General features: G+C 42.8%; 2 protein-coding genes across 3 annotated transcripts in view; one reads left to right on the top strand and one right to left on the bottom strand.

Annotated features, from left to right (window-relative positions):
- Nucleotides 1–23,241, top strand: part of snd1 (staphylococcal nuclease and tudor domain containing 1) — a 180,304-nt gene that overhangs the window by 80,653 nt on the left and 76,410 nt on the right. The gene's annotated exons all lie outside the window — the stretch shown is intronic.
- lrrc4.1 (leucine rich repeat containing 4.1) lies at nt 721–5,903 on the bottom strand. Its single transcript, XM_044343637.1, has one exon. It carries the CDS (start codon nt 4,117–4,119, stop codon nt 1,276–1,278), a length of 2,844 nt encoding a protein of 947 aa, XP_044199572.1. The 5' UTR covers nt 4,120–5,903; the 3' UTR covers nt 721–1,275.

The raw sequence follows: 23,241 nt of genomic DNA, 5'->3' as shown, positions 1-23,241 counted from the left end.
TGAGGCTGTATTATGATTAAGAGGGGTGATATTGTCGAAGATGAAAAATGTACAGTTAACAGCAAGACCTGAATGCATTTGTCACCATAAAAAGCCCCCATACTGATTGATGAAGGCACAACAGCTGGCAGTGCAATGAAAAGTGAAATGAGGATCTATATTTTGGCAAAGTGCAAGATAGTCTAAACACCAAACAGTATTTCACCTGAATTTATCACCTTTTTTCACCCATTAGATACAGTATAATATCAGCCTATAATGTAGAGAAAGAGCTACGCTCACATCTGTGAAAAGCGTTGTGTAATGAGCATTTCAGTTAGCATTAAATCTTATGATGTCATTGCATGTCTTTGCTAGTTTGGGGACACACCATTCCTTCAGCTTTTAACATCTTAATGCATTTGTTGAACTTAAAAATTTAGATTGAAAACATGCTTTTGACCAGCCACACTTTGATGAAGCACCATGACACTCAATGATGGTGATCAGAACAAACTCTTCCCTTACACGTAAAGAACATAATAATTGGAGATGTTGAGAGAGCACCATCCACCTCTGCACTGTGAATCATTCTGCCTGAGTCATTCAGCACATGCAGGGTTAAAGTATAGCTGCAGCGTCTTACTGCAGTGTCTAAAGCATTTGGCTGATCGTTACAGTATACGCCAGGAGAAGAAAAGAGGAAAAAAACATCTCTCTCTAATACTTCCTTTTTTTTTTTCTTCCAAAAATCCTTTTTATTGCATTTATAACATTTGGCACAGTACAAATTCTTGGTGCTTTTACAAGATTAACCTGTAAAGATCGACACTGACCTTTTTTCGGTTTTTGTTAAAGAAAGTCTTCTCTGTATAAATATTTTTCTTATCACTGCATTCTCTGTAGCACGGTGTAAAAATCACACAGAATGCCCCTTTTTAAAACAAGACTACCCTCATTTGTCAAAGTCAAGACAGCATCTTAAACAACTCATTGTTTTAAATAGAAGTTACAAGTTAGAAAATAGTTTCAATTTCTTTTTAATATATGTTTCTCTATCACCAGCCCATGGTAGTTTCAATTTGTCCATATATATATTTATTTATAAGCATGTACAACAAGAAATCATCAGTCTTTTTAAGTTTGCACTCTGTACAAAAAGTAGTTCCTGTCCTTTTTTTTGTTGTGCATTCTATTGCATGATTTTAGGAGGAAAGGACGGAGGGGGTGTGGGACTGGGGTGGGCAGGAGCAAGGGATCTAGGGAAAGGATTGGGAGCCTTTTTTTGGGGCCTTTTTAGATCTGAGTCTCCTGTACCTTCTCCTTCGTGTGAGTTTTTATGACAAAGGGCTCAGCCATTGCTGTGATGGTGCTGGGCAAGGTTCGAGGCAGAGAGTTCCCAACATTGTTGTCTGTCCATTTAGCCCCATGGCCAGTTGGTTTGTAGGTGTTATATTTGGGCTTTAGAGTGCTGTAGTCCACCTTATGGGGGCTGTAGTCCACTTTGTGTGGACTGTAATCAAGTTTAGGTCTCTGAGTGTGGGGACTAAAGTCAGACTTAAAGGCGCTGTAATCCGCTTTATGGGGGCTGAAGTCGGTCTTGAAGGCGCTGTAATCAGTTGCAGTTTTATGAGAGGCGTAAGGGTCCTTGGGTTTGTAGGTACTGTCAGTTTTCGATCTCTGGGCACTGTAGTCCATTTTGGGTTTAGGTTGAGTGCTATAGTCAGGCTTAAATGGGCTGTAATCAGGTTTGGGTCTTGGGTGAGTGCCATAGTCGGGCTTGAATGGACTGTATTCAGCCTTAGATTTATGCTGTGTGTTGTAGTCTGATTTTAATGGGCTGTAGTCGTGTTTAGGTTTTGGTTGGGTGCTGTAATCTCGTTTGAATGGGCTGAAGTCAGTTTTCTGCCTGGGATGAGTGCTGTAATCTGGTTTGAAAGGGCTGTAGTCCGTTCTAGTTTTTGGGTGAGTGCCAAAGTCCGGTTTAAATTGGCTGTATTCTGCTTTAGGTTTGTGAGTGTTATATTCCTGTCTAAATGGGCTCAAGTCAGGCTTTGGTCTATGAAGGCTAAAATCTGGTGTAGATTTGTGAGTGCTGTAGTCTGGGATGGATTTGTGGCTACTGAAGTCCATATTTGGCTTATATGTGGTATACTCAGCCTTCGGCTTGTGAAGGGTGAAATCAGGCTGGTGTTTGTATTCAGCCTTGGGTTTGTGAAAGCTGTAGTCAGTCTTGTGGCTGATAAAGTCCAGTTTGTGTATGCTGTTATGGTCCCGGATTTCAGGCAATGTAAGAGCCGCCTCTTGAGCTGCAGACGCTGGTGGTGGAAGGTCCTCCTCATCCACCTGGATAATCTCCACAGTGCGGGCAGCTGCCACTGTGCTTCTCTGCTGGTGGCGCTTTCTCAATTTGTAGAAGGCGATGAGCATGACAGCAGCCAGCAGTGTAACTGCCACAAAGCAACCTATTATGATCTTGGTAGTTTTCATCACTTCATCCAGACTTGGGCCAGACTTGCCAGGCTTGCCAGTGGCACCTTTGACTCCTGGTACCACAGATGGCTTGACTGCACCTGGTGGGCTGTCAGTGCTTTGCAGCAGCACAGTTGGTGTGGAGATGAAGACTGGCTGAAAGACGGAGGGAGAGGCAGTTGTGGTTGTTGTCCCTAGGCCTACCCCTCCTCCTCCAGCCCCTGGGGTTGTGGTCGTTTTAGGTTTGGACATCTCCGTGGTTGGCGCCAAGGTCTCCACAGTCACTGTGGTAAAGTAACTCAAGTTGGATGTATTAAGCTCAGCTGCACTCACATTGAGGTAGGCCGAGGCATTAGAGTTCCCAGCTGCGTTGGACACCATGCAGGTGTAAGTGCCCGTGTCTGCTGCCAAGACATTTGAGAAATTAAGGGTACCATCATTGAGGACTGATATTCTCAGATGACTAGAGGCATGTGTCAGGATAGTCCCATTGGGTAGGAGCCAGCGCACTGAAGACATTGGGGCTGTGCGGCAGCGAAGCTCAGCCACTCGTCCTGCTGAGATGTTCAAGTCCCTTGGTGCATCAGCAATGAATGGGGCAGAACACTGGATTGCAGCTCCTTCACCTCGGTCCACCTCAACCAGCTGTCGACCTCTCATGCTGGCAGGTGAGTGACAGCGTCCACAGCAAGTGGAGTTAGTAGGGATATACTCCCTTAGCCAGCGTGCTAACCATACAGCCTCACAGCCACAGTTCCAAGGGTTATGGTGGAGATGGAGCTCCACCAGGTACCTGAGCGGTGAGAACAGGTCATGTGGCACAGCGCTCAGATTATTATGGGCGAGATTAAGCTCCACCAGTGAAGATAGGTCATCAAAGGCATTGCGCTCTATCACTGTGATCTGTGAGTTCATCACCCATAGCTTTTTCAGGGAGCGCAGGCCTTTGAAGGAACTTGGCTTTATCTCTGGGAAGTGATTTTCAGATATCTCCAGCTCCTCCAGGCCCTTGAGGGGACTCAGGTTTGGCATATCACCCCTTATGTTGCACATGCCCAGGTTGAGGTACTTGAGGTTTTGTAGGCCCTCAAAAGCTCCTTCTGAGATGTACTCCAGTTTCCTTAACTCTCCCAAGTCCAGTCGCATGAGGGAGGGCACCCGGTTGAAGGCGTAGGAGGGGATACTCTCAATTGGGTTGTTCCTCAGCCACAGTTCTCTTAGTTTAGACAGGTACTCAAAGGCCCCACTGGGCACCACCGTCAACCGGTTGTCAAACAGCTCCAGTGTGTTGAGGCTGGTTAGTCCATTAAACGCGCCCACCTCAATCTGCCGTATGGCATTTCGCCCAAGCTGGAGCACCTCAAGGTGGTGCAGGTGGCGGAAAGAGTCAGCCTGCACCGCCTCGATGGCGTTTTCCATTAGATTGAGGTGTCGCGTATTGGCAGGAATGCCAGGGGGCACACGAGTGAGGCCACGTCGGGTGCACACCACCTTCCCCTGCTGATTACTGCAGGAACACTGCGGTGGACAGCCCTGGGGTCCTTGAGATACCGCCGCCCCTGCCAAGGCCAGGGAGGCGCTGCTCCACGCTCGCGCCATCAGGAAGACTACACAGAGCAGGGCGGCTTTCCTGGCACGATGCACAGCTACCCGCCCCAGGAGACTCATGATGTGGCACGTTCATAATTCAGCATCATCTGGGGGGGAGGATGGGGGTGTTTGAGGGCTTTGGGGACAGGGAAAGTAGCTGGTTGGCTAGTAGTAGTGTTAAGGGGACCAGAGTAAAGAGGTAAAGGAAACTGAAGAGGACAAGGGGAGAATGTGGGTTTTGGATGCTTGCTAAAGGGGCAAGAGGACTTGACCTATCCTCAGTTAAGCAATGCTTTTATTTCCACTGTGCTCAGGGGCAGAAGGAGAGGAGAGGGTAGAGAGGGCTGGCTTTTCTGAAATGTGTATATGAGAAGGACATGATGGTAAATCAAGCAACCAAAAACCGTATTACAAGACAGAAGGGAGGGTAGGGTGTTACAAATTGATGCAAAGAGGGGTTGAAACACTAGACACCTACCTCAAGTTATTATTACAGGTCCTTGAACTGAGATATATAGCTTCCCTCCTTTTTGCAATCAGACAGAGCTGTGGTATTCAGATCAGATGTATGTATATCCAAAGAGCAGCAAAGAAAGCCTTTTTATATCTGCTCTGTCAAAACAGGTATCAATGCCAAAGAGCTTAACCAAGATGAGCCCTTTTGTAAATCCACACATCCAAATAGAAAGGTTCGAAGGCCCTTTTGTGAGTGTTTTTTTTCTCCCTTTCCTTGTTGATCAGGAAAAAAAGAAAAGAAAAAAGATTGTAGATAGGAATCCAGTCAGGCTCCCAAAGCAGCAGTGCTCCCGTGCTTGCTTCTTGCTGTCGGCTCCTCTTCTCTTGCTTGTCCTTGGAATCCGACAGTTGATCCCCCTGCTAGACACCTTACCCAGGTCTCCATAGCACAGGCGACCACACAAACACACACGCACAATTTTTTGTGCACCCAAAGCCAAGGCAGAAGGGACAAAAATAGGGAGATAGGTGGGGGTGGAATTGGGGAAGGTTGAATGAAAATTCCACAGTCCTTTCCAATGTTCTTTGCCTTTTGTTGGCGATGGTTAGGAAAGGAGATTGACAAGCTGGGGGTGGGGGGGGGCAGACCCCCTCCTCTTTGTATTCCTCAGTTCACTTTTTAGTGGTCAATCAGTTGGTTGGTTGATCAGTCTGACAGCCCTTCTCCCTCTCTCTTTCTCTCTCTCTCTCTCTCTGTCTCTCTCTCTCTCTCTCTCTCCTTTGCTCCCCCTCTCAATGTGGCGTCGTGTCCACTTGATTTTTCTTATTCTTTTTGTCTTTTTTTCCTCCTGGAGTGCTCGGCGGGGGTCGAAAAAGGCTAGGCGACACAAACACAAAACATTATCTTCTTCCTCCTCTTAACTAGCCACACACTCCAGCCTCGGCAGCCGCGGTGGCGACAGCAGCAATTGCAAACGCACACACACCATCCCTGCGAAGCACACAGCAGCAGTAGCGAGCACACACAGCAGCAGCTGCAGCCTGCCTCCCGTGCACTTCCCAATAATCCGTCAATTTCTTCAGAGGGGGAGTGGGGTGGGGGATGGAAGGGGGTGCTGGGAGGAGTGGGGGTGTTGTAGCTGGGTTGATCGAGGTGGGTTAGAGGGAGGAGGGGTGGTGCGCAGTTTCTCCTTCCTCTCTCCGGCTTGTTTCTTTTATCTTCTTGTTTTCCAGTTCTTTTTTCCTCCTCTCCTCGTGGTGATCAGCACCTCCTCGCTGATGCAGCGTCCGACTGGGGAGAGGAGCAAGACAGCGAAGGCAAGCGCTGGGTGAGCGCGCGGCTTACAGGCGTGACGTTAACAGTAGCGTCGATGTGGAAAGGATCCGTTGTAGCAGCAAAAGAGAGAGCGTGCGCCGGCTTGGATCTCTCTCTCTCTCTCTCTCTCTCACTCTCTCACTCTCTCGCACTCGCTCTCTCACACTCTCTCTCTCTCTCTCTCTGCCTCCCTCCCGCTCTCTGCAGTGTCCTGAGGTAGTTGGGTGAGCTCAAAGCACTCAGACCTTTTTAGAGATCTACCTCTTCAAAAACCAGTTTGCTCCTGCTGTCCTCTGCTCTCTTTTTTAATGCTCATAGTCTCTTGTTCTGTGGCTTTCTGGGGCTTTGTGTGGCTTAGGGGAATAGACAGGCTGTCCAAGCAAAAGGCAGAGATGGACAGTGGCATCCCCACAACAACCAGATTTTAACCCCTCTCTGCCCAGCAATAATCCAGCCTTTCGAACGAGTCTGGCAAAGCTTTCCAGCATTTCTGTGGTGGCAAAGGCAGACAGATGGAACACTGTTTCTCTCATTCTCTCGCTTCCCCTCTCTCTCATGATGCCCTCTGTCTTTCCCTTTCCTTGTCTGCTCTCTCACTCTTTTTTTTTTTTTATCTTTTGATTTTCTTTCACTTTATTTCTCCTTACTCTCTCACTCTTCTTGTTTTGTCCTTTAGTGGAAAATAGAGGAACATGAATGGACTGCTGACGCATCCTGCTTGGAGCAGTGCTTTGGTTTGATGCAGTGTGTTTTGTGCATTAACTCCCCCCACCCACTACACCCCCCGTCCTCACTGTCTTTCCTTCTCTGCTCAATCTCGGTCCGTCACTGTGTCACTCTACTTCATCTCTGACTGTCTATTTTTTTTTGTGTACAATCTCATTCCAGCAAACTCACATTTGCATCCATTTTTGTAACTTTTACTGTGTATGTCACCGATTCCCTTCTTCAGTTTTGTTTTTTTTGGGCATGTGGTGAGATTTAAACTGTCTCCATTTCTCTCTTCAGTGCAATGGACATAAAAGTTTAGATTTAGAAGAATTTGATAAGGTTACTTTAATACCATATATTAGATAAACAGAAAGATGCTTTCATCCAGAAAGATGCTTTCATTCAAATCATGAGCGGAGGACGATTTAATAAGTGAGATGGTAAAGTGAAAAAATATGTTCATTTGAATACTGAAAATGTACAAGAAAGTACAGACAGAGCAACATTACTGCTCTCTGTCTACACCTTTTTGTATTTTTATCCATTCTCCATCTCCCCTCCATCACATATGCTTTTGCAGGTACTTAGAGCACTCTAAACAGGCAGGCCTTAACCCTCAATTTGAGCACAAACTGTCGCTCCAGGAAGCATACAGCCATAAAGGTCACGTTAAGGAAGGCAAACAGGAGAAAACAAGACATGCTTTACCTTCCTGCCGCAGGAGAAGAGGCAAAACAAACGCACCCTACTGTCCCATCACCCCTCTATCTTCAGTGATTTGTACAAGCCTCATGTCCATTAAACTAGGAAGCAGTGTGGGTAATTGATGGTAGGTAAAGCTAGCTGTGACAGTGCTGCTAGGTGTGTGTGTGTGTTTGTGTCTGAGCTAGAGAATAAGTGTGTGAAAGAGAGAGAGAGAGGGAGGAGGGAAAGCACGCCAGCTAGAAAAGGTCACACTGCCTGTAGCGCAGTACGTTATTCCCACCGGCACAGGAGTATAGACTAGAGCCAACTCCTATATTATACACACACACACACACACACACATATACACACACAGACTTTCTCCTTGACTTCACTGCAGTTGAATACGAATGGGCTTCAATGAAGCACATGTAACAGTGAGGTGGCAGCCACAGGAGTATAGGGGGGATTTTCCTGTGTTAAGATAGAAAGGCTATTTCCTTTCCTTTCCACAGGGATTCCCTAGGACCGCGGCTATGTGTAGAGTGATATCAAAGGTGCGCTGCACAACTGCATCCTCTTCACGGCGTTCTCTGTGCAAGCGAAGCAACACATGCAGCAGCAGGTTATGATAAACACGCGGGATGTGCAGCAAAGGTGCTTCTCAAAACTACATCAGCATTTCATTGATCTGTTGTCTGCTAAGCCCACTGCAAATAAAGGCTTGTGGTTCTCTGTGTGATTATTGATGACAAAAATCAGATGTAGTACAGCGTGCATACTGGCATGGCTAGTTTTCTGTGTCAGATGGCGCCTGTGCACTCTTCTGTAGGTGTGGTGTGCCACCATTTGATGAGCAAGTGACCCAGAATGAGCTCAGGTTGTATTTTACCCACCCAGCACAGTACATCCCAGACTACTATCTAACCAAAATCATCCATTGACCTGAAACATGACCATACGCTGCCAGGGTAGCTCTCTCCTCTTGGCCCTCATCCTGTCTATTTTCACTCTCCTGTCTTTTCTATTCTCACACTATATCAGTCTGTCAGTGGACACTCAGCTTTTTCACTACTGATGGAGCCTGGGTCATGTCCTGCCAAACTCTATAATGCTCCACTGACCAAAAGTGGTCAACCCTTACCGTTAGAGTTTGATCCTGACCCGGAATGGCCAACATGGCTTAAAACCCTGTGATCACGACAAGGTTTTCTCAAGGTCTGGCATAAGTGTGTGTGTGTGTTCAGCTCACATGGCATTCCTGAGACTGGCAAAGAGCTTAACCAGGAAAACCTTTTCCAAGCTAGTGGCCTTTTTGGGGGGGTTGTACCTGAATTTCAAGTCGAATCTAAACTGTCTAATTTGGAGTGTCTTTCAAGGATTAAGTTATGCCAGTATGTCCATGTTGGATAGTAGTCACACACCATGGTCAAACAGTGGCCTCATATGTTCACAGTGTAACATACACACTCTTGACAAGAAGAGTGTTGTCAGGCCCTACCTCCAGGACTTGCTGACCAATGACGACTTGATGAGTTGTCAGATATGTGGGACCTTCACGCTGTCACGCCAGTCCCATGCCCCTGACCGCTGCTTTCTCCGTTCCACCAAAGGCTCTACGGAGCCTCCCTGTACCAGGCCAGGAGGGCACTGGGTGTAGTTTGGGGGTACCGCATGACCTACTTCGGCGTGGCTTGCCAGCCAGTGTGTTCAAGGGGTATATGCAAACAGTACAGAACCCATCCCCTGGGGTGAGTGCTAGCAAATCTGGGCTGCGGCCAGTCACATGTAGGTCAGCAGCCTGTGTCTGTTTGCATGTGTGTGCGTGTCACTAGTTCCATTTGGGTGAATGGCCTGCAGTATGGTACAGCAGTAATGACAATCGGATTAGAGGAATGTACAGTCGAATGATACATCTAATGATAATGTCATTGCCTCTGCCATTGCCAGGATCAAGGATTTACAGCACAAGCCCTTCGGCAATCTACATATGGTTTTCTGTGTGTGTGAGAGAGAGAGAGAGCAAGAGAGAGAGGGACAGAGAGATATTTTCTCAAGGAGACAAGAGGCACACTATTTTTGGGCTTGCCTTGTGCTTTGTGAACTATTACAAATTATATGCATTTGGGTGTGTGTGTGTGTGTCTGTCCTCTAAGTAATGTCCCAGTGGTCGATTGCTCACCAGTGCCCACCCTGGCTCAATTTTATCCTCAACCAATTTTTCCAGTCTACCGTACTTAAACGTACAAGCACACACACACACACACGCATGCACGCGCATAAAACTCTATGATGCTGACCTTGAGGTAAAGGACCTGCTACAGACACTTCTTTTCCCATTTTCATTTCAATTTCCAGGAATTAATTCTGCAAGAGATTACGTGTACACACACACACTCTCACACATGCAGACACGCTGCTATCAGTGTCCCACTAAAGGCTTAAACTGCTTGGTAGAGATTTTTTTTTTTTTTTTTCTGTTTATCATTTTTCTCATCATACACACACACACACACACATACACACAGACACACACACACACACACACACCAATCATATGTCAGTGTATCAAGAGATTATAATAGGGTATATTAGTGGCTTCCGTCTGGCCAGGTTGAATGAATAGTCGTGTTTCATCTCGATACTCTGCTCTGTCTCACTAGTCTGGATTCACTGACCTTGTGTGGCCTCCATTTAACACTGTAATACTAATATTTTCAGATTATCCTACATTTAATACCTGTGACCTTTTCCTTTTATGCGGTGGTTTTAAGTGGAGTTTTTTTGGGGGCACAACGTTAAAATGGTTTAATTACCTCTTTTGCTTTTAATCTAGACTTTTTTTTTTTTTTAATTCTACTGTTATCCAGTCTTTCAGTTGTACATCTTTCTTTTCTCTCACTCACTCCCTCTTTCATCTTGCCCTTTGTCCCCCTTTCTTTTCTTTTGCCTCCTTGTTCTTGCCCTCTTCACTCTTTTGTTGTTCTTCTTTAGCTGTCATGCTTTCTGCTCACTTTCTTTGTCTCATTTCTTTCCTTCTCTTTTTCTTTAGTTCTCAGTGTGCTGTCTGCTTCTTTCCCTTCCTTCTCTCTCTCTCTCTCTCTCTCCTCCTCTGTCATCTTGCCCTCACTCTCCTTCTCTAAACTTTGGTCTGCTATTTGCAGGCCAGTCTCAAGTTAATTGTGTTTGCTCATTCAGCATGCATTTTTATGTGACAGGGTGTGTGCTCTCAAATGAGGGTAATATCAGGTCACGGCAACTAAAGGAACACAGTAAAAGATGAGCGTTTTCACTTTTTTTTTTTCTCCCATCCTGTGTTATTCAGTGTTTGAGCTTCACTAGCAGCCATTGTCTCCAGACTAATGGGCTTCATTATGTTGAGCTGTGTTCATACTGGCTGCCAGAGCAGGGATTAGCCCTAGCTCTGTGTTAGCTGGAAGCAGAAGAAATACACTGCTAGGTTAGCACTGTTAACCCAAACAGCATGAGCCAAGATGGCTAAATATGCATATTTGCAAAAATGAGTGTTTTTACTTTGACCTCTTCAATATTTAAGCTTGTTAATCTTTTTTTTTTTAACCAATTACAACTGCATTTATATTTATGAATGGATTTTTAATTAAGTGTTGTTTAACAAGTGGTATTAATGTTATTATATACACATGATGAGCTGTATATGTTTCCGTCTTTATATTTTTTTCTCACCATATGCTAATACTCCCCATGTCTTGCCCCGGCCACGTCATTGGTCAGCTGGCCTCATTAGAATTCATGGAGCATCCCAGTATGTGCGTTCATCACAATGTTGCCTTGCCAACTGCCAGGCCGTAGGAAATGGATGTCTCTTTCTCTGAGCAATGTGAAGGTAAAAACATAGTAATTCACAGCAGAGAGGGCAGCTAAATCTTCCAGACTTTTAGCTCCATGGGAGCAAAGATGCCATCTTCATTTGGATCCACCCCTCCCTGTCCTCCTTTTGCTTTTATGTCCTTGGCTTGGTCAAAACAAAATTCCTAACTAGCAAGTTGTTACTGTGCAGCAAATGTGACAGTTGTTCCATGTCGGGCTTTTCTGTTACTTCTACTTATCTCTGTTCACTTAATTGTTTTTATAGGATAAAATGTCACCCTAAACTGTGATTTATTGTGCATACTAACAAATGACAATGATAAGCATGAATACTCTGCTGCTAGAGGTAAATGGATTTCATTTACTACTACAAAAAGCCCTTTGTCTCTGAAACCACATATCTGCTGAGATATTTATACGAAATGCCTGCTTTACCTGTAGACCACTTTAAACCACCACACATCAGATTGACTTACCTTCATTACAAACACCCCCTTGTGTTATATTCAGAGTAGTAACCTTTCCTTTCCTCTCCCACGATGATACCCCTGACCTTCAAACATCCTCCTCTTCCTAAAATCATAGTGACAATTACCCTCTTTGCTGTGTTATTTCTATGAAGCTGTTAATCCCGGAATCTCCATCAAGCTTCATGTAGTGGCGGATTAGTCCCTTACTGGGGCCTGTTACTGCACAGACCCAGGGATGGAAGAAAGGAATGAAACAGCTTTTCATTTTCATAAAATCCACCTGGCCACACCCAGATTATGCCAGCACTGTGACCAGATATAGGTTGCGTGTGTGCATGCCAATAATCCTGGTTTCCCAGTTCCATGTTTGTAAGCCTATTCATCTATCCGCCTGTGTATTTTACCTTGTGCCAGATATCTGCGTACGGATACCACACAATATTTCAAACTACTTTCCAATGCTAGAAAGCAGTCGGGAGGTAGGTTGTGAATGGAGCCTTTTTCTAATATGCGTCCAAATTGGACTTCATTACTGATAGTTGCCTGTCTACCTTATCTGTGTTCAAATGAACAATCTGCTCCCTAATTTGAGCATAATAACAAGAAACTTACTGGCGCACACTAGTCAAGTTTACTTTATAGAGTTATAAAGGGTCATGGTTGTGCCCTGAACTTCTACATGTCATAAAAGATTTTACCGTGCAGCAGCAGAGAATGAGTCTGAGTCAATGTGTGTAAAGGAGATGCATTTTGTGTGTCTATTCACTAATGTGACTACTACCTCCCAGCCAGTTATTTTCCCCATGTAATATCCTCTGTCTCTGCCATTTTTTCCCCCATACGGGGATTTGAGGAACCAAGCTAAGTGTGTCTAATCTATGAGCGCAGAACAGCATCAAATGTTTGGTACAGATGTACCTGCAACCTCCAATAATACAACACTTCAACAGCTGTCCACCCAAGCAGGTCGGAGACAATGGAGAATTGAAAGGGCTGAAGGTAGAGAAACGAATGCTCGAGTGGAGGTTGATATTATTGTTAAAGAAATATGGAAACGCTCAAGAAAGGAAGGAAGCAATATGAAAAATGCATAATTTTGGAATAAAGGAAAAGGCAAAAAGGTGGAAATGGAATATGGGTTAAAGAAAAAGTAAACCTAAAACTACACACACCATCAACCCTTTAACTCCAGTCCTCGCGACCTGGCTTAAATGCGTTTTTTTTTTTTTCTGTAGCAGTGCAATCAGGGATATCCCCTGGAGGTAGGCTGCGGCTGGGGTCCAGCAGGGTCCCGGCTATGAAAGGAGGAGGGGGGGGGGGGGGCAGCAGGCAGCACTTTCTAAATTGAAGTCAATAACACAGCAGTCCATTCTATCAGAGCCAGTCCTCCCACACAGTCACTAAGGAGAGCTGAGGGTTGGATGTCGATTGAGTTCTCCAAAGTACCACTACGCATGGCAACATGTGTTTGTGTGGGTGAACGCACATAAAGGGAAATAACGGTGTCAGTGAAGAGAGGAGGGGCACGCTCGCTGTACAACTAGGAAATGTGTCACCGTTAAAGGATGTAAAAAAACTCTGTTAGTCACGTGCAGGTGTGGACAATTCTATGACAAGCATTGTTAAGTTGTGGCACTGATCTAAAATTTAAAAAAAAAACATAATCCTTAGAAACATTGGTAATGGAATGAATTAAATCTGACCAAATGCCCTGAGCCTGCTACATGGGAGTGCTTTTATTCTACACCTAGCTGTTATGTGAAATCTTGCTAATGCAGGCATATCTGAGACACACATGCACACACAGCCTTATTTTGCTTTTTAATCCCTTTTCGCATGTTAGCACTTCTACATAGCTTTGGGGGATTAAAACCGGTATGGTTGGCCTACCTTGAGCAGGGGTAGGAAAGGAAACTGGTAGAGGGTAGACATCCGGCTGACATGAGTTCGGCTGTGTTTTGACGCATGTGTTCTACGCATACTTTTTATTTGAATCCGATGACAACTATGTAATGGTTACTGGCACATCCGCACAGCATGGAACAGGCACGGTTTGTTTGGGAGCTAGCACTTTTGCTTACTTTTGCTGAGCCAAACACTAAAAAAAAAAAAAAAAAAAAAAGTCGATAGGCTGCAGTTTTAATACTCTACGTTCCCAGTAGTATGCTGACATGCTTATGTGTGTGTTGTTTTTTCACAAGCAAATGCGATTTTATGATATAAGCTCATTTACAAGTCAGTTCCTGTAGATGGTAGGATTTTAAGCTTGTGTGTATAACTGCCCCCCTTTTATATTTTGTGTAAGAGAATAAGTGTCAGCGAATCCATGGGATGGATTCATGACTGATCCCCAAGGTCATATTATTTTCCCCACACACAGACACATACAGTGACATATTTTCATACTGGGATGAATGTCAGTGGTTTTATAATACAATGCATTTTTAAAATTTTACATGATACCAAGGGAATATGCTAAATGTATGGTGAACCTACTCTCCATCCACTGGGCTCTTTAATTTTTTAAACATACACATAGAGAAAATCCATTTCACGTCCACAACATGTTAAAAACTGTCATCTTTACATTTAGTTGCTAGGTGCATCCCATGAGTTTTTGCCTACACCCCCCCCCATTGTGCATTTGTTCCATGTTGTTTTGTCATTGTATGCTGGTAGAAATTTTATAGATCCATGATGCACAAAGGCCATTGCCTACCAGTCCTGCTACTGGTGTTCTCTCTTTCTCTCCATCTCAGTTGTCGCATTGATGGCATCAGTCTAGGTCACTTGCACCCTAGTTGTGTTTATTGGTGTGTGGCCTGGTAATTTTTTTTCCATAATAACCCCTCACCCCACACACATACACACATTGGATTGGCTTGACACATGGATGAACAGTGGTAATTTCCCAAGGCAGACATTGATTTCACTTTCATTTTCCTGCCACTCATTGTTTGACATCCAGCTGCAAATTATGATTTTTGACTTGAAACCCATCACTGTATTTCAATGGCTCATTTTGGCATTTTTCATTTAAGGTCACTTCAAGTGACATGACACTAACAAACAATGAGGGAACCAAATTTAGGGATAGTGTTGGGAATTAGTTACACTGCTGCATAAGATGTTTGGTAGCCTTCTATCCCACAAACCCCTTAACCAGTCAGATTGGGATGTTTCACAGGTAATAGCATCTGAATTGTTGTTATGAAAGATATCATCTCTGTTTTGCCTCATTACTGCTCATGTGTTCTTTGTCCATTAGCGAACACATGTTGTGATTACCTGTCAGCGCTCTGTTAGACGCAGATATTTCTCTGTTGTCTTGTAAAAATGTAAAACTAAATGTATATTAAGTTAAGTGCCGGCAAGACTGTGAGTGCACGCATATGCATTTTAACATGCACGTTTTGTCTCGAGATGGCTTTGCTGACTTAACCGTCTAGACACTTTTCTTCAAGGGCTGCCATTTGTTTTTCCTTGTTGCCTATCACTCTTCTGCCATCCATTAACGGCTCAGCTGCGCACAGCAATAAATGACTGAAAATTGATGAAACCACTGAGACACATTGGTTTGAGTTTTCTTTTGAGGAAACAATTGAGCTCTCCGCTTGATCTCCACAGTAGAAATACCATGAGACAACAGCCTGTGGGCATAGGGTTTTACTTCTTAAAAGGTGCCCCATTTGGGTATTCGAGCAGTAAGTCTGGGCAGCACAAATGCTGAGCTGGCCACAAGATTGTTGTAGCTTGTAAGTCCATGATACAGTGGTAGGGTGTCTGCTTTTGCCTGTGGCCACATTGTTGAAATTGAATTTGAAGTGTGTGTGTGTTTGTGTGCACCACTGCCTGTTTTGAAGTGAGTGTTATCCATCCTATTTGGAAGCAGAATTGTCATATCGCACACCTGGTGGTGTTAAAAGCACTCCTGAAGGAAATCGTGCATTTTAAGCCAAATGTATCAAGTACACAATCACATGCTGTATGTATCCTGCTTTGTGAGTGTGTGCTAGAGACGTTGAACCTTTGGTATCCAGTGCTTGTGTGCCAATTCTTTGCATATACATACTTGTGTGTTCAGTCATATGCTAGTACACCTATGCGCACAGTTGGTTGAAAGTCTTCACCACCTTATTATATTAAATATAATAAATGTATCCGGCACACTATGATAAATCTACACCAACAGGATGTAGTGACATCACTTGGTTTGACTTGCCCTTTTGTTAATGTGCCCTCATGAGTGATTCAACCTTCCTGTATATTGTGAATGAGCCATGGTCTTTTGCGTACATCATTCGCAGTCTCGCACGAGTTGTCCATAACTATAAAGAAGGGTTGAGAATACGCTCCACTTCTGACGCAAGCAGCCATAGAGATGCTGTAAAGTAAAAAAAAAAAAACGTACAATGCTGACAGTGCTGACTGATTCATAACTGACTCATCGCACTCCTTATTATAAGAGTGCCCAGCAGTGGAAAAAATGTATTTGAAGTAATATATGTAATTCAAAGCCTTTGCTTGAAGTTATTTTGAATGATATTAAGATGTTTTTTTTGTCTTTATATCAGTTTCTGTTTTGGAGTTTTTTGAATGCATTAGGATCATGTTAACTGAGGGAAAAGTTTAAGTACTGTAAAATATGTTTCTGACCTACATTCAAATTACCTACCTTCAAAATGCCTTTAAATAAATTTGTGATGAATGAATAGCCAAATGAAACTTCTGCATCTTCCATCTCTGTCTGTGCTGATTCTCCAGTCAGAGCATGTCCTCTCTAAGGTAGCGCTGATTAGCAGCATCTGCGTTTCTGCAGTCTTATGGGGCAGAAAGAGGAGGAGGAATGGGGGAGGAGGGAGGGGGTAAACTTGAGCCTTCAAACTCATTCGTCATTTGTAACCTCTTCATTTTTTTCTGTCTACCTCCTCCCATTCTCTCTCTCTTGCTCTCAATTTCATTCCACAAACATTAGCCCCATTTCTCTCCCTTGTCTCCTCATTATGGAGGTGTTTGGAGGCCCAATCTTGTTTTTGACACTGATTTTTTTTCTTTCCGTTTCCCAGAATGGCAAAAGAAAAACAGAGGAAAGGGATGATTGGAAGTCACAGGGAGAAATGATTACAAACTGATGGTGTGACATTTCAAACTTTTTTGTGGGTTGGAGGCTAACCACAAATATTAACAATGAGGGATAGACACAAACTTTGAACACATGCCACATGTTTGGTCTAGGAATCTGCGTATATTCTGGTAACATAAGAATTGCAGGTAAAGTGGACAACTTTCAATACCCCAAAAGCAGTTCAGTCTAAAGAAAACAAAGAAAAAACAGATCTTAACTTTAAAGGCCAGTTTTCCACTAGCCAGTACACTATTGTCCACATGTCTGTACCTCTTTGATTATAGCCCACATCCCCTCCACTGTGGCTAAACACACTTGGTCAAGCTAAGGAAAATTCATAACACATACTTAGTCTTCTGTTCCCCTAAGCTGTAATTCAGCTCTGTTTCATGGTAGCATGTTCCAAAATAGAGAAGCTGTAATCCCATTTATTTGACACCACACTTGATTACATGAACTACAGTGGACAGATACCAGTATAGGCAGACTGGTCAAAATGCCTTGCAGTGGGAAAAAAGAAAATAGAGGGTAAATCATATTTGCCAATGAATTGTCATTTACAGTCCAGCAACAGACTAACTGCAGGGCTTCTAAGTAGGCGTGACTTGATTAGATCAGTCCTCCTTCTCCTCCGCACACACCCACACAGAAACACACACCACTCACCGCAATCCTCTATCTCATTTGTTGATCGTCAGTTGCCATTTATGTGATTGAACGTACAGAGCGGTTGAATTGGATTGCCAAAATTGAAGGATGATTATAGGATGATTTGTCTCAAGAGGTTTTTATCTTGTATGCTGCTGACTGGGGTCAGATCATCATTTCCTATTTTATGATCTCTGACTTCCTGTGTGCATGAAAGATTAATTTTAGCTGTCTATTATATTCTCTTTCAACGTGTGTCTTGTACATAATTTTCCACTTAAAACCAGTAGGCTTAGTCTACCGGATTTTGTCCTTTGGGTCTGTTCTTTTACACCATCTCTTTGGAAGTTAAGTGCGTAACTAGAATAAATGCATTTAGATGGAGCAGGACTGTTCTCCGGTCTACTGGAATCCTGGTAGCCTCAAGCCTGCAATGTGGACTCTTTACCGTACTACTAGTTTATAGCAACATGGAGTACCTCCTCAAAAGCTCATCTTCACCACTTTTCCCACAGTCAAACTTCAACCCCTGCCTAAAAAACTCTCCAACCAGCCTAGCAACTGGGCAATGGCTTTCTTTTTGACAAGCACACAGAAATTGACAAAAAGCCGTGTTGAAAAATGCCTCTGTCAGCTCTTTTCCTCCCCTTTTTTTCTCTCGCTCATTCTCTCACTCTGTCAGCACAGACAGAGTCTGGGAGGACAGAAATGGCTTTTTGAGTGACACAGGCTGGCTATGCCATTTGCCGTGTCAACTGGTGAAAGAGGATAGAAAAGGAGGTGGAGACAAATGATAATGGCCCGGCCATGATTGTCCCGCGCCCCCTCTCACTTTCAGCAGCCATCTTCTCCCCCTGAGGTCATTGAAGTCCAAATAACGTTGCCAAAGTGCCAGTAGGTGTAGCAATATTTTTCATAGTACTATGGAAGTTTGTTTTTCTCATCTGCAATACAGCTTGAAATTATTTCTCCATAGACACATTGCTTATGTTTAGATATCACTTGTAAATTAAACGTCTCTTAAAGTAAGTGGAAATTTGAGTAGATGCTGTAGGCTAGGCTGAATAATGAACAGAATCCCTTCACAATGCTTGTCTGTCTATGTCTGTGGTTAATTTGAAGTGTTGCTCCCAATTCCTCTGTTGGGAACATTTTTCTTTGAATGGAAGGAACAGAAATCTAAATCGTTTTAGAGTAATCTAGTTTGTGATGTTGTCTCAGTCTACACTCTTCATTATCCTGTGTTTGACAAGAATCCAGTTGGGTTTTGTCCAACTCTTCTTTAATGCCCTCATCAGCTACAGCTGTTAGTGCACTGAAATATCCACAGAGGAATCATGCAAAACCTGTGTTGCCCCTACATAGGGTTATCTAGGGCGCACCATAATAGTTTTGTCATTGCAGCCACAGAATCATAAATATTTAAAATTCCATTATGAAACCTTAAATCGGTTCATAAAGCTGCAGCAAGTGGAGCATGAGTGAAGAAACAGTGCTCCTGTGGCGGATATGAGTACTGCACTCACTGCAGAGGATTGTGACAAGGCAGGAAGGTAAAGTATTTTTTATGTCTTATCTATACAGTCGTAAACCCCATTCAGAGAGGATTAATTAATAAACAGGATTATTTTTGAACGAGTGTTATTAATGACAGCCATCCACCTCATAAACTTCATCATGCTTGTCATCTTTTCAGACAGTAATAGAGGCTTTTTGTGTAATGTTTTTGCTTTCAATACCAACATGGCAGCCTGCACCCACTGGTAACCACACTCAAAATAATACACTTAATGTTTGTACAGTAGTAAAGCAAAAATCTGAATATTTTTGTTCCACTGTGACTTGTTTATAATATCAGTAATGATACACCGATTTTGTTAGATTTTGTTTGCATATCTCACATGTGAACGCATAGCAGCCATTTTTTTTCATCCCCTCTATCATGAAAATAAAATGACAGGCCTGAGGATTGTATGAAAAGCCTCAGTATAGAACATTACAACAGACAGCATAAGGCTGCCCATAGCTGAAAAAAAAATGCTTACTTGCACTATATTGACACAGTAGCCTATAGCTACTTGCTAGCTTGCTTTCCTAATGGATTTTTTTCTCTGTCTTCGTTGTTGGGGCCTCCAATTATAACTGCACTGCCTTTTTTCTTTTGTATTTATAAAAGTAGTAAATGTTTAACTACCCACAGATGAGTGAGTGGATGATACTATAACAGGAAATTTCAGCTGTATTGATCAGTACTTTACTGATCATTTGCACAAAAATAACCACGGTTTCCACATTTAACTTGCAGTCTCTTTTTTGTAGGAGAATATCTACTCTTCACTTTAAGCAGTACACAAAGTTGGTAGTTAAAACCTGTCACTGTTATTCTCTCATGTCTTTGTTGCTGCTGTAATGACCAGCGATTCCAAATTAACGGCCAGACTTTATTGGTTGTGTACACCAAGGTATATGTATCTGCAGGAAAGCAACACTGTCATTTTGAGAGGTAATGTGGCTTAATGCCCTCTCCAATAATTTTGACCACCCCTAAATGTGCTCAATGTGGCTTGACGGCTCCCACCAAGCTCTCACTGCTTCAGGCAGCGATTTGAAGATTTGGATTCTTACCTCTCATTGCTTTCCAATACCCTACGGCCTCGGGAAGCTTTGTGTCTGAACCCAGAATACAATGTACCTCTGGGAACTAAGTGAAGAATGCTTAAAAATCAAATTACACTGTCCATTCCAACATGTCCAGAGCTGCAATTAATTTGAAGTTTTCCACTCTTTTGTTTCCATTTAGATCTGTAGTAGCTGGGATGTGTTGTTGTGTTGACAAAAATGAAAACCGTTCCAAAGTAATAACTTTCACAGAGCCTTGTGACATTTGTTTTTAACAACCTTTCAATAACTTGTAGCTCAGTTGAATTTATGATTTCCCACCTGCACCCTTACACCACCCAGTTAAGAGGAATTATATGATATTAGTAATATTACAAATGTAGCTCAATATTCATCGACCGGAATGCCATGTCGCCCCTCTCTTAAAAATGAGATGGATTGTAGTTATTGCTGTTATTGATTTTAATAACCAGGCTGTTAAGGCCCAATGCAGACACTTGCTCTTGCTCAGCTGCCTCTTGTGCTGTGTGAGGGCTGTGCTATTCTTTCATCTGGATAACAAAGGATCTATAAACTAATTTAACCACAGGTTTAGCATGATTAGCTTTGCTGACTGTTGCATTTTTTCACATTTTTGTCTTGAAACCTTCTCATACAGTAGGTTTTACTATGTGTGCTTTGTACCCCTTCTCTCACCAACCCTCTTTAAAGGGGACCTTTATGCTTTTCCTTATTTTCAGTCATATATATAATGTTACAATGTCAGATGTTCATATTAAATGTGGCCAAAGTGTCAAATAATGGGGTAAACGTATGTAGAAGTAATCCCTGTGAGCAAAAATCACTGGCTTCAGACTGCTCTGAATGCTCCAACAGTTTTTTTCTACTTTCAGCCCGAGCTGATGTCAACTCGTGACAGATTTCTATATATGGTCATCTGTTCCATGCACAGCACGCAAGTTCATTGCTCTGCTCTGCTAACATTATAGCATTTTTCCACTGTTTTGGGAATAGTCACACCGAGCCATGACTCAAGTTGAGCTGGCATACTGTGAGTGTCTTTCCATTACACAGCACAGCAAAGCAAAGCAAAACAAGTTGTTTACCTGTTGGAGATGTGCTGGTCGTCTGGAGCTCTTCATCAAACATCATCATCACTGTGGCTGTTTTTGCTTGTACTATTCCTCCCTGCGTTATTTCTTAATGGATCCGCTGAACAAATAGCTCCAAATATCTCCATATGTTGTTGTGTCGACCGGTTTTTAGCACTGCTAACAAAGCTCTGCTATTTCCGGTGAGGAACATGTTTAATTTCCTGTAAATTCTTCACAACACATTTCTCCTATTATTTAGTCATTAAAAAGCTTTTAATATGAAGCAATAAAGCAGGAAATGTTGGGTTTGCATCAGGAGTGACTTAACACAACTCTGATGCGGCTGCCCCCCGAATAGAGGCTTCTGAATAGCTGGCCAGTCAGAACAGAGTGGGCTCATCGGGAGGGGAGCTTTCAACAGACAGGAGCTAAGACTGCCTGTTATGAGACAGAGGCTGAACTTAGGAGCTGCATAAAGGGCCTGTATAAAATATATAAGGAATTTTTTGAACTGTGAATCATGCAAAGCTGTGGAGTCAAAGAATAAAAATATAGAGCTGGAAATGAGCATAATGTGCAAATAGTGTGAATTTAATGGGAGATAACAGGACAAGGGGGATCCAGATAATTAACTGAAATGGGAGGCCTTAGTAAGGTTCAGTGTGTGAGTTGAAGGATCAAGCTTCCTCACAACACTATTGATCCATGAGGTCACATGGGGAGAGAGAGAGAGAGAGAGACTGACTGATGTTGAATCTTGTTGGTCATTATATCACCAGGGGTCTTGCATTACTCGATGTCACTGACCCTTTCACTGTGTTGGGACTTGTCAAACCCCTATGGTATCTAATTGTTGTGCATGTTGTGGCTTTGGGGGGGAAATGACAGAAGAGTAAGATCATAAAGGTCAGTGAGCATCACAAAGGCCTGCAGGTTTTAACAGAGTCCATTTCCTTTTACATATTTCAGCATGACCTTGTTCGTGTGTTCTTTTAAGTGGCTTACAACTATGTCTGATGTGTACATAAGGATTTCAAGCTTTAAATGTGAAGAGTATAGTGGTTAAATTCACTGGTTCAGTAAATGTAGTTCTCCTACATGTTTATATACTTTCCTTAACTCCTATCAGTTGATTACCAGAAAATACAAGGATGCAAAGTCATTCAGTTGTTTCAAATTGTATGTCACTAGCAAAAAGACAAATTTGTTTTGACAATACTCCACTTAAAATGCCTAGTGCAGTCAGTTGTAACCCCCCCAGCAAGAGATCTCGCTATAATTTATTGCTTCAGTTTGGTAGTCTACTGTAGGTCATTTGCAAAGGACAACACCAGCTTCTGCTCTGATCAATTTGCTATTGACCTCTGCTTTTTTTCTCTCTCTACATCTTTGCTCTGACTCATTTTCTGTGAAGGCTTCATAAGTCTTTCTGCCTATGTTTAACTCTTTCTCTTAATACTTTCACTTGGTGCTGGCAGAGGCTTAAACTATAGACAACAATTTGAATTTATTTTCTGGGCTAAGACAGATAGATGGTGGACCTTAAAGATCCCTCCAGACATATTTTAAAACATTAAAAAAAATACTGTCTGATAAGGTTTTGTCAGAAGAAAGTTGGATTACCTAAATAAAAATTCTTAAATTTATACCCTGCTTCACTGAAAAGTCCATTCTCACACTGGTGTAAGTTGCATATTGGACCATGATTAGCTAGTTGTCATGTTGTGACATTTTTCCAATGTAAAGACACTTTAACAATTGTGGAGGCCACTGAGCATTTAGACAACTCATCCTGACTCTTGATTTTGCACAATAAATAAAAAATCCTGTATAGTCTGAATTGGAATACAGACCATGTAGACTCATCTGTGTTGGATGCATTAAAATTGGAATCTAAAAGATGTGGTTGGGACAAAAGGATGATTTTTTTTTTTGTTCACAAAAGGTATTGAAATTACAGAATTTATTAAAAAAACATTGAAATCATGCATAAAATGTTTGTAAAAGCGCCCCAGCTTCTCCAGCTATGTAAAAACACTTATAATTTGGCCAAGGGCTTAGTTGGCTTGCTGTCTAATGAAAGCCAAAAGCCATAAAAGTTGACTGTATATCAACAATCAAAGGGATCACCATGACAAACGTCAATGCATTTGGCAGCGACTGTAAATTTGTCTTTTGTGTTAGTTGGAGACGGCCTAATGGACCCTGTGTCAATGTCTCGGCTCTTAC

This window comes from Thunnus albacares, chromosome 23, assembly GCF_914725855.1.
Source record: "Thunnus albacares chromosome 23, fThuAlb1.1, whole genome shotgun sequence".
NCBI lineage: Eukaryota > Metazoa > Chordata > Actinopteri > Scombriformes > Scombridae > Thunnus > Thunnus albacares.
This window is presented reverse-complemented; position numbering and strand designations above follow the sequence as displayed.

What these genes read in the sequence shown, in the direction of transcription:
- lrrc4.1 (XM_044343637.1), bottom strand. Translation starts at nt 4,119, where the DNA reads ATGAGTCTCCTGGGGCGGGTAGCTGTGCATCGTGCCAGGAAAGCCGCC.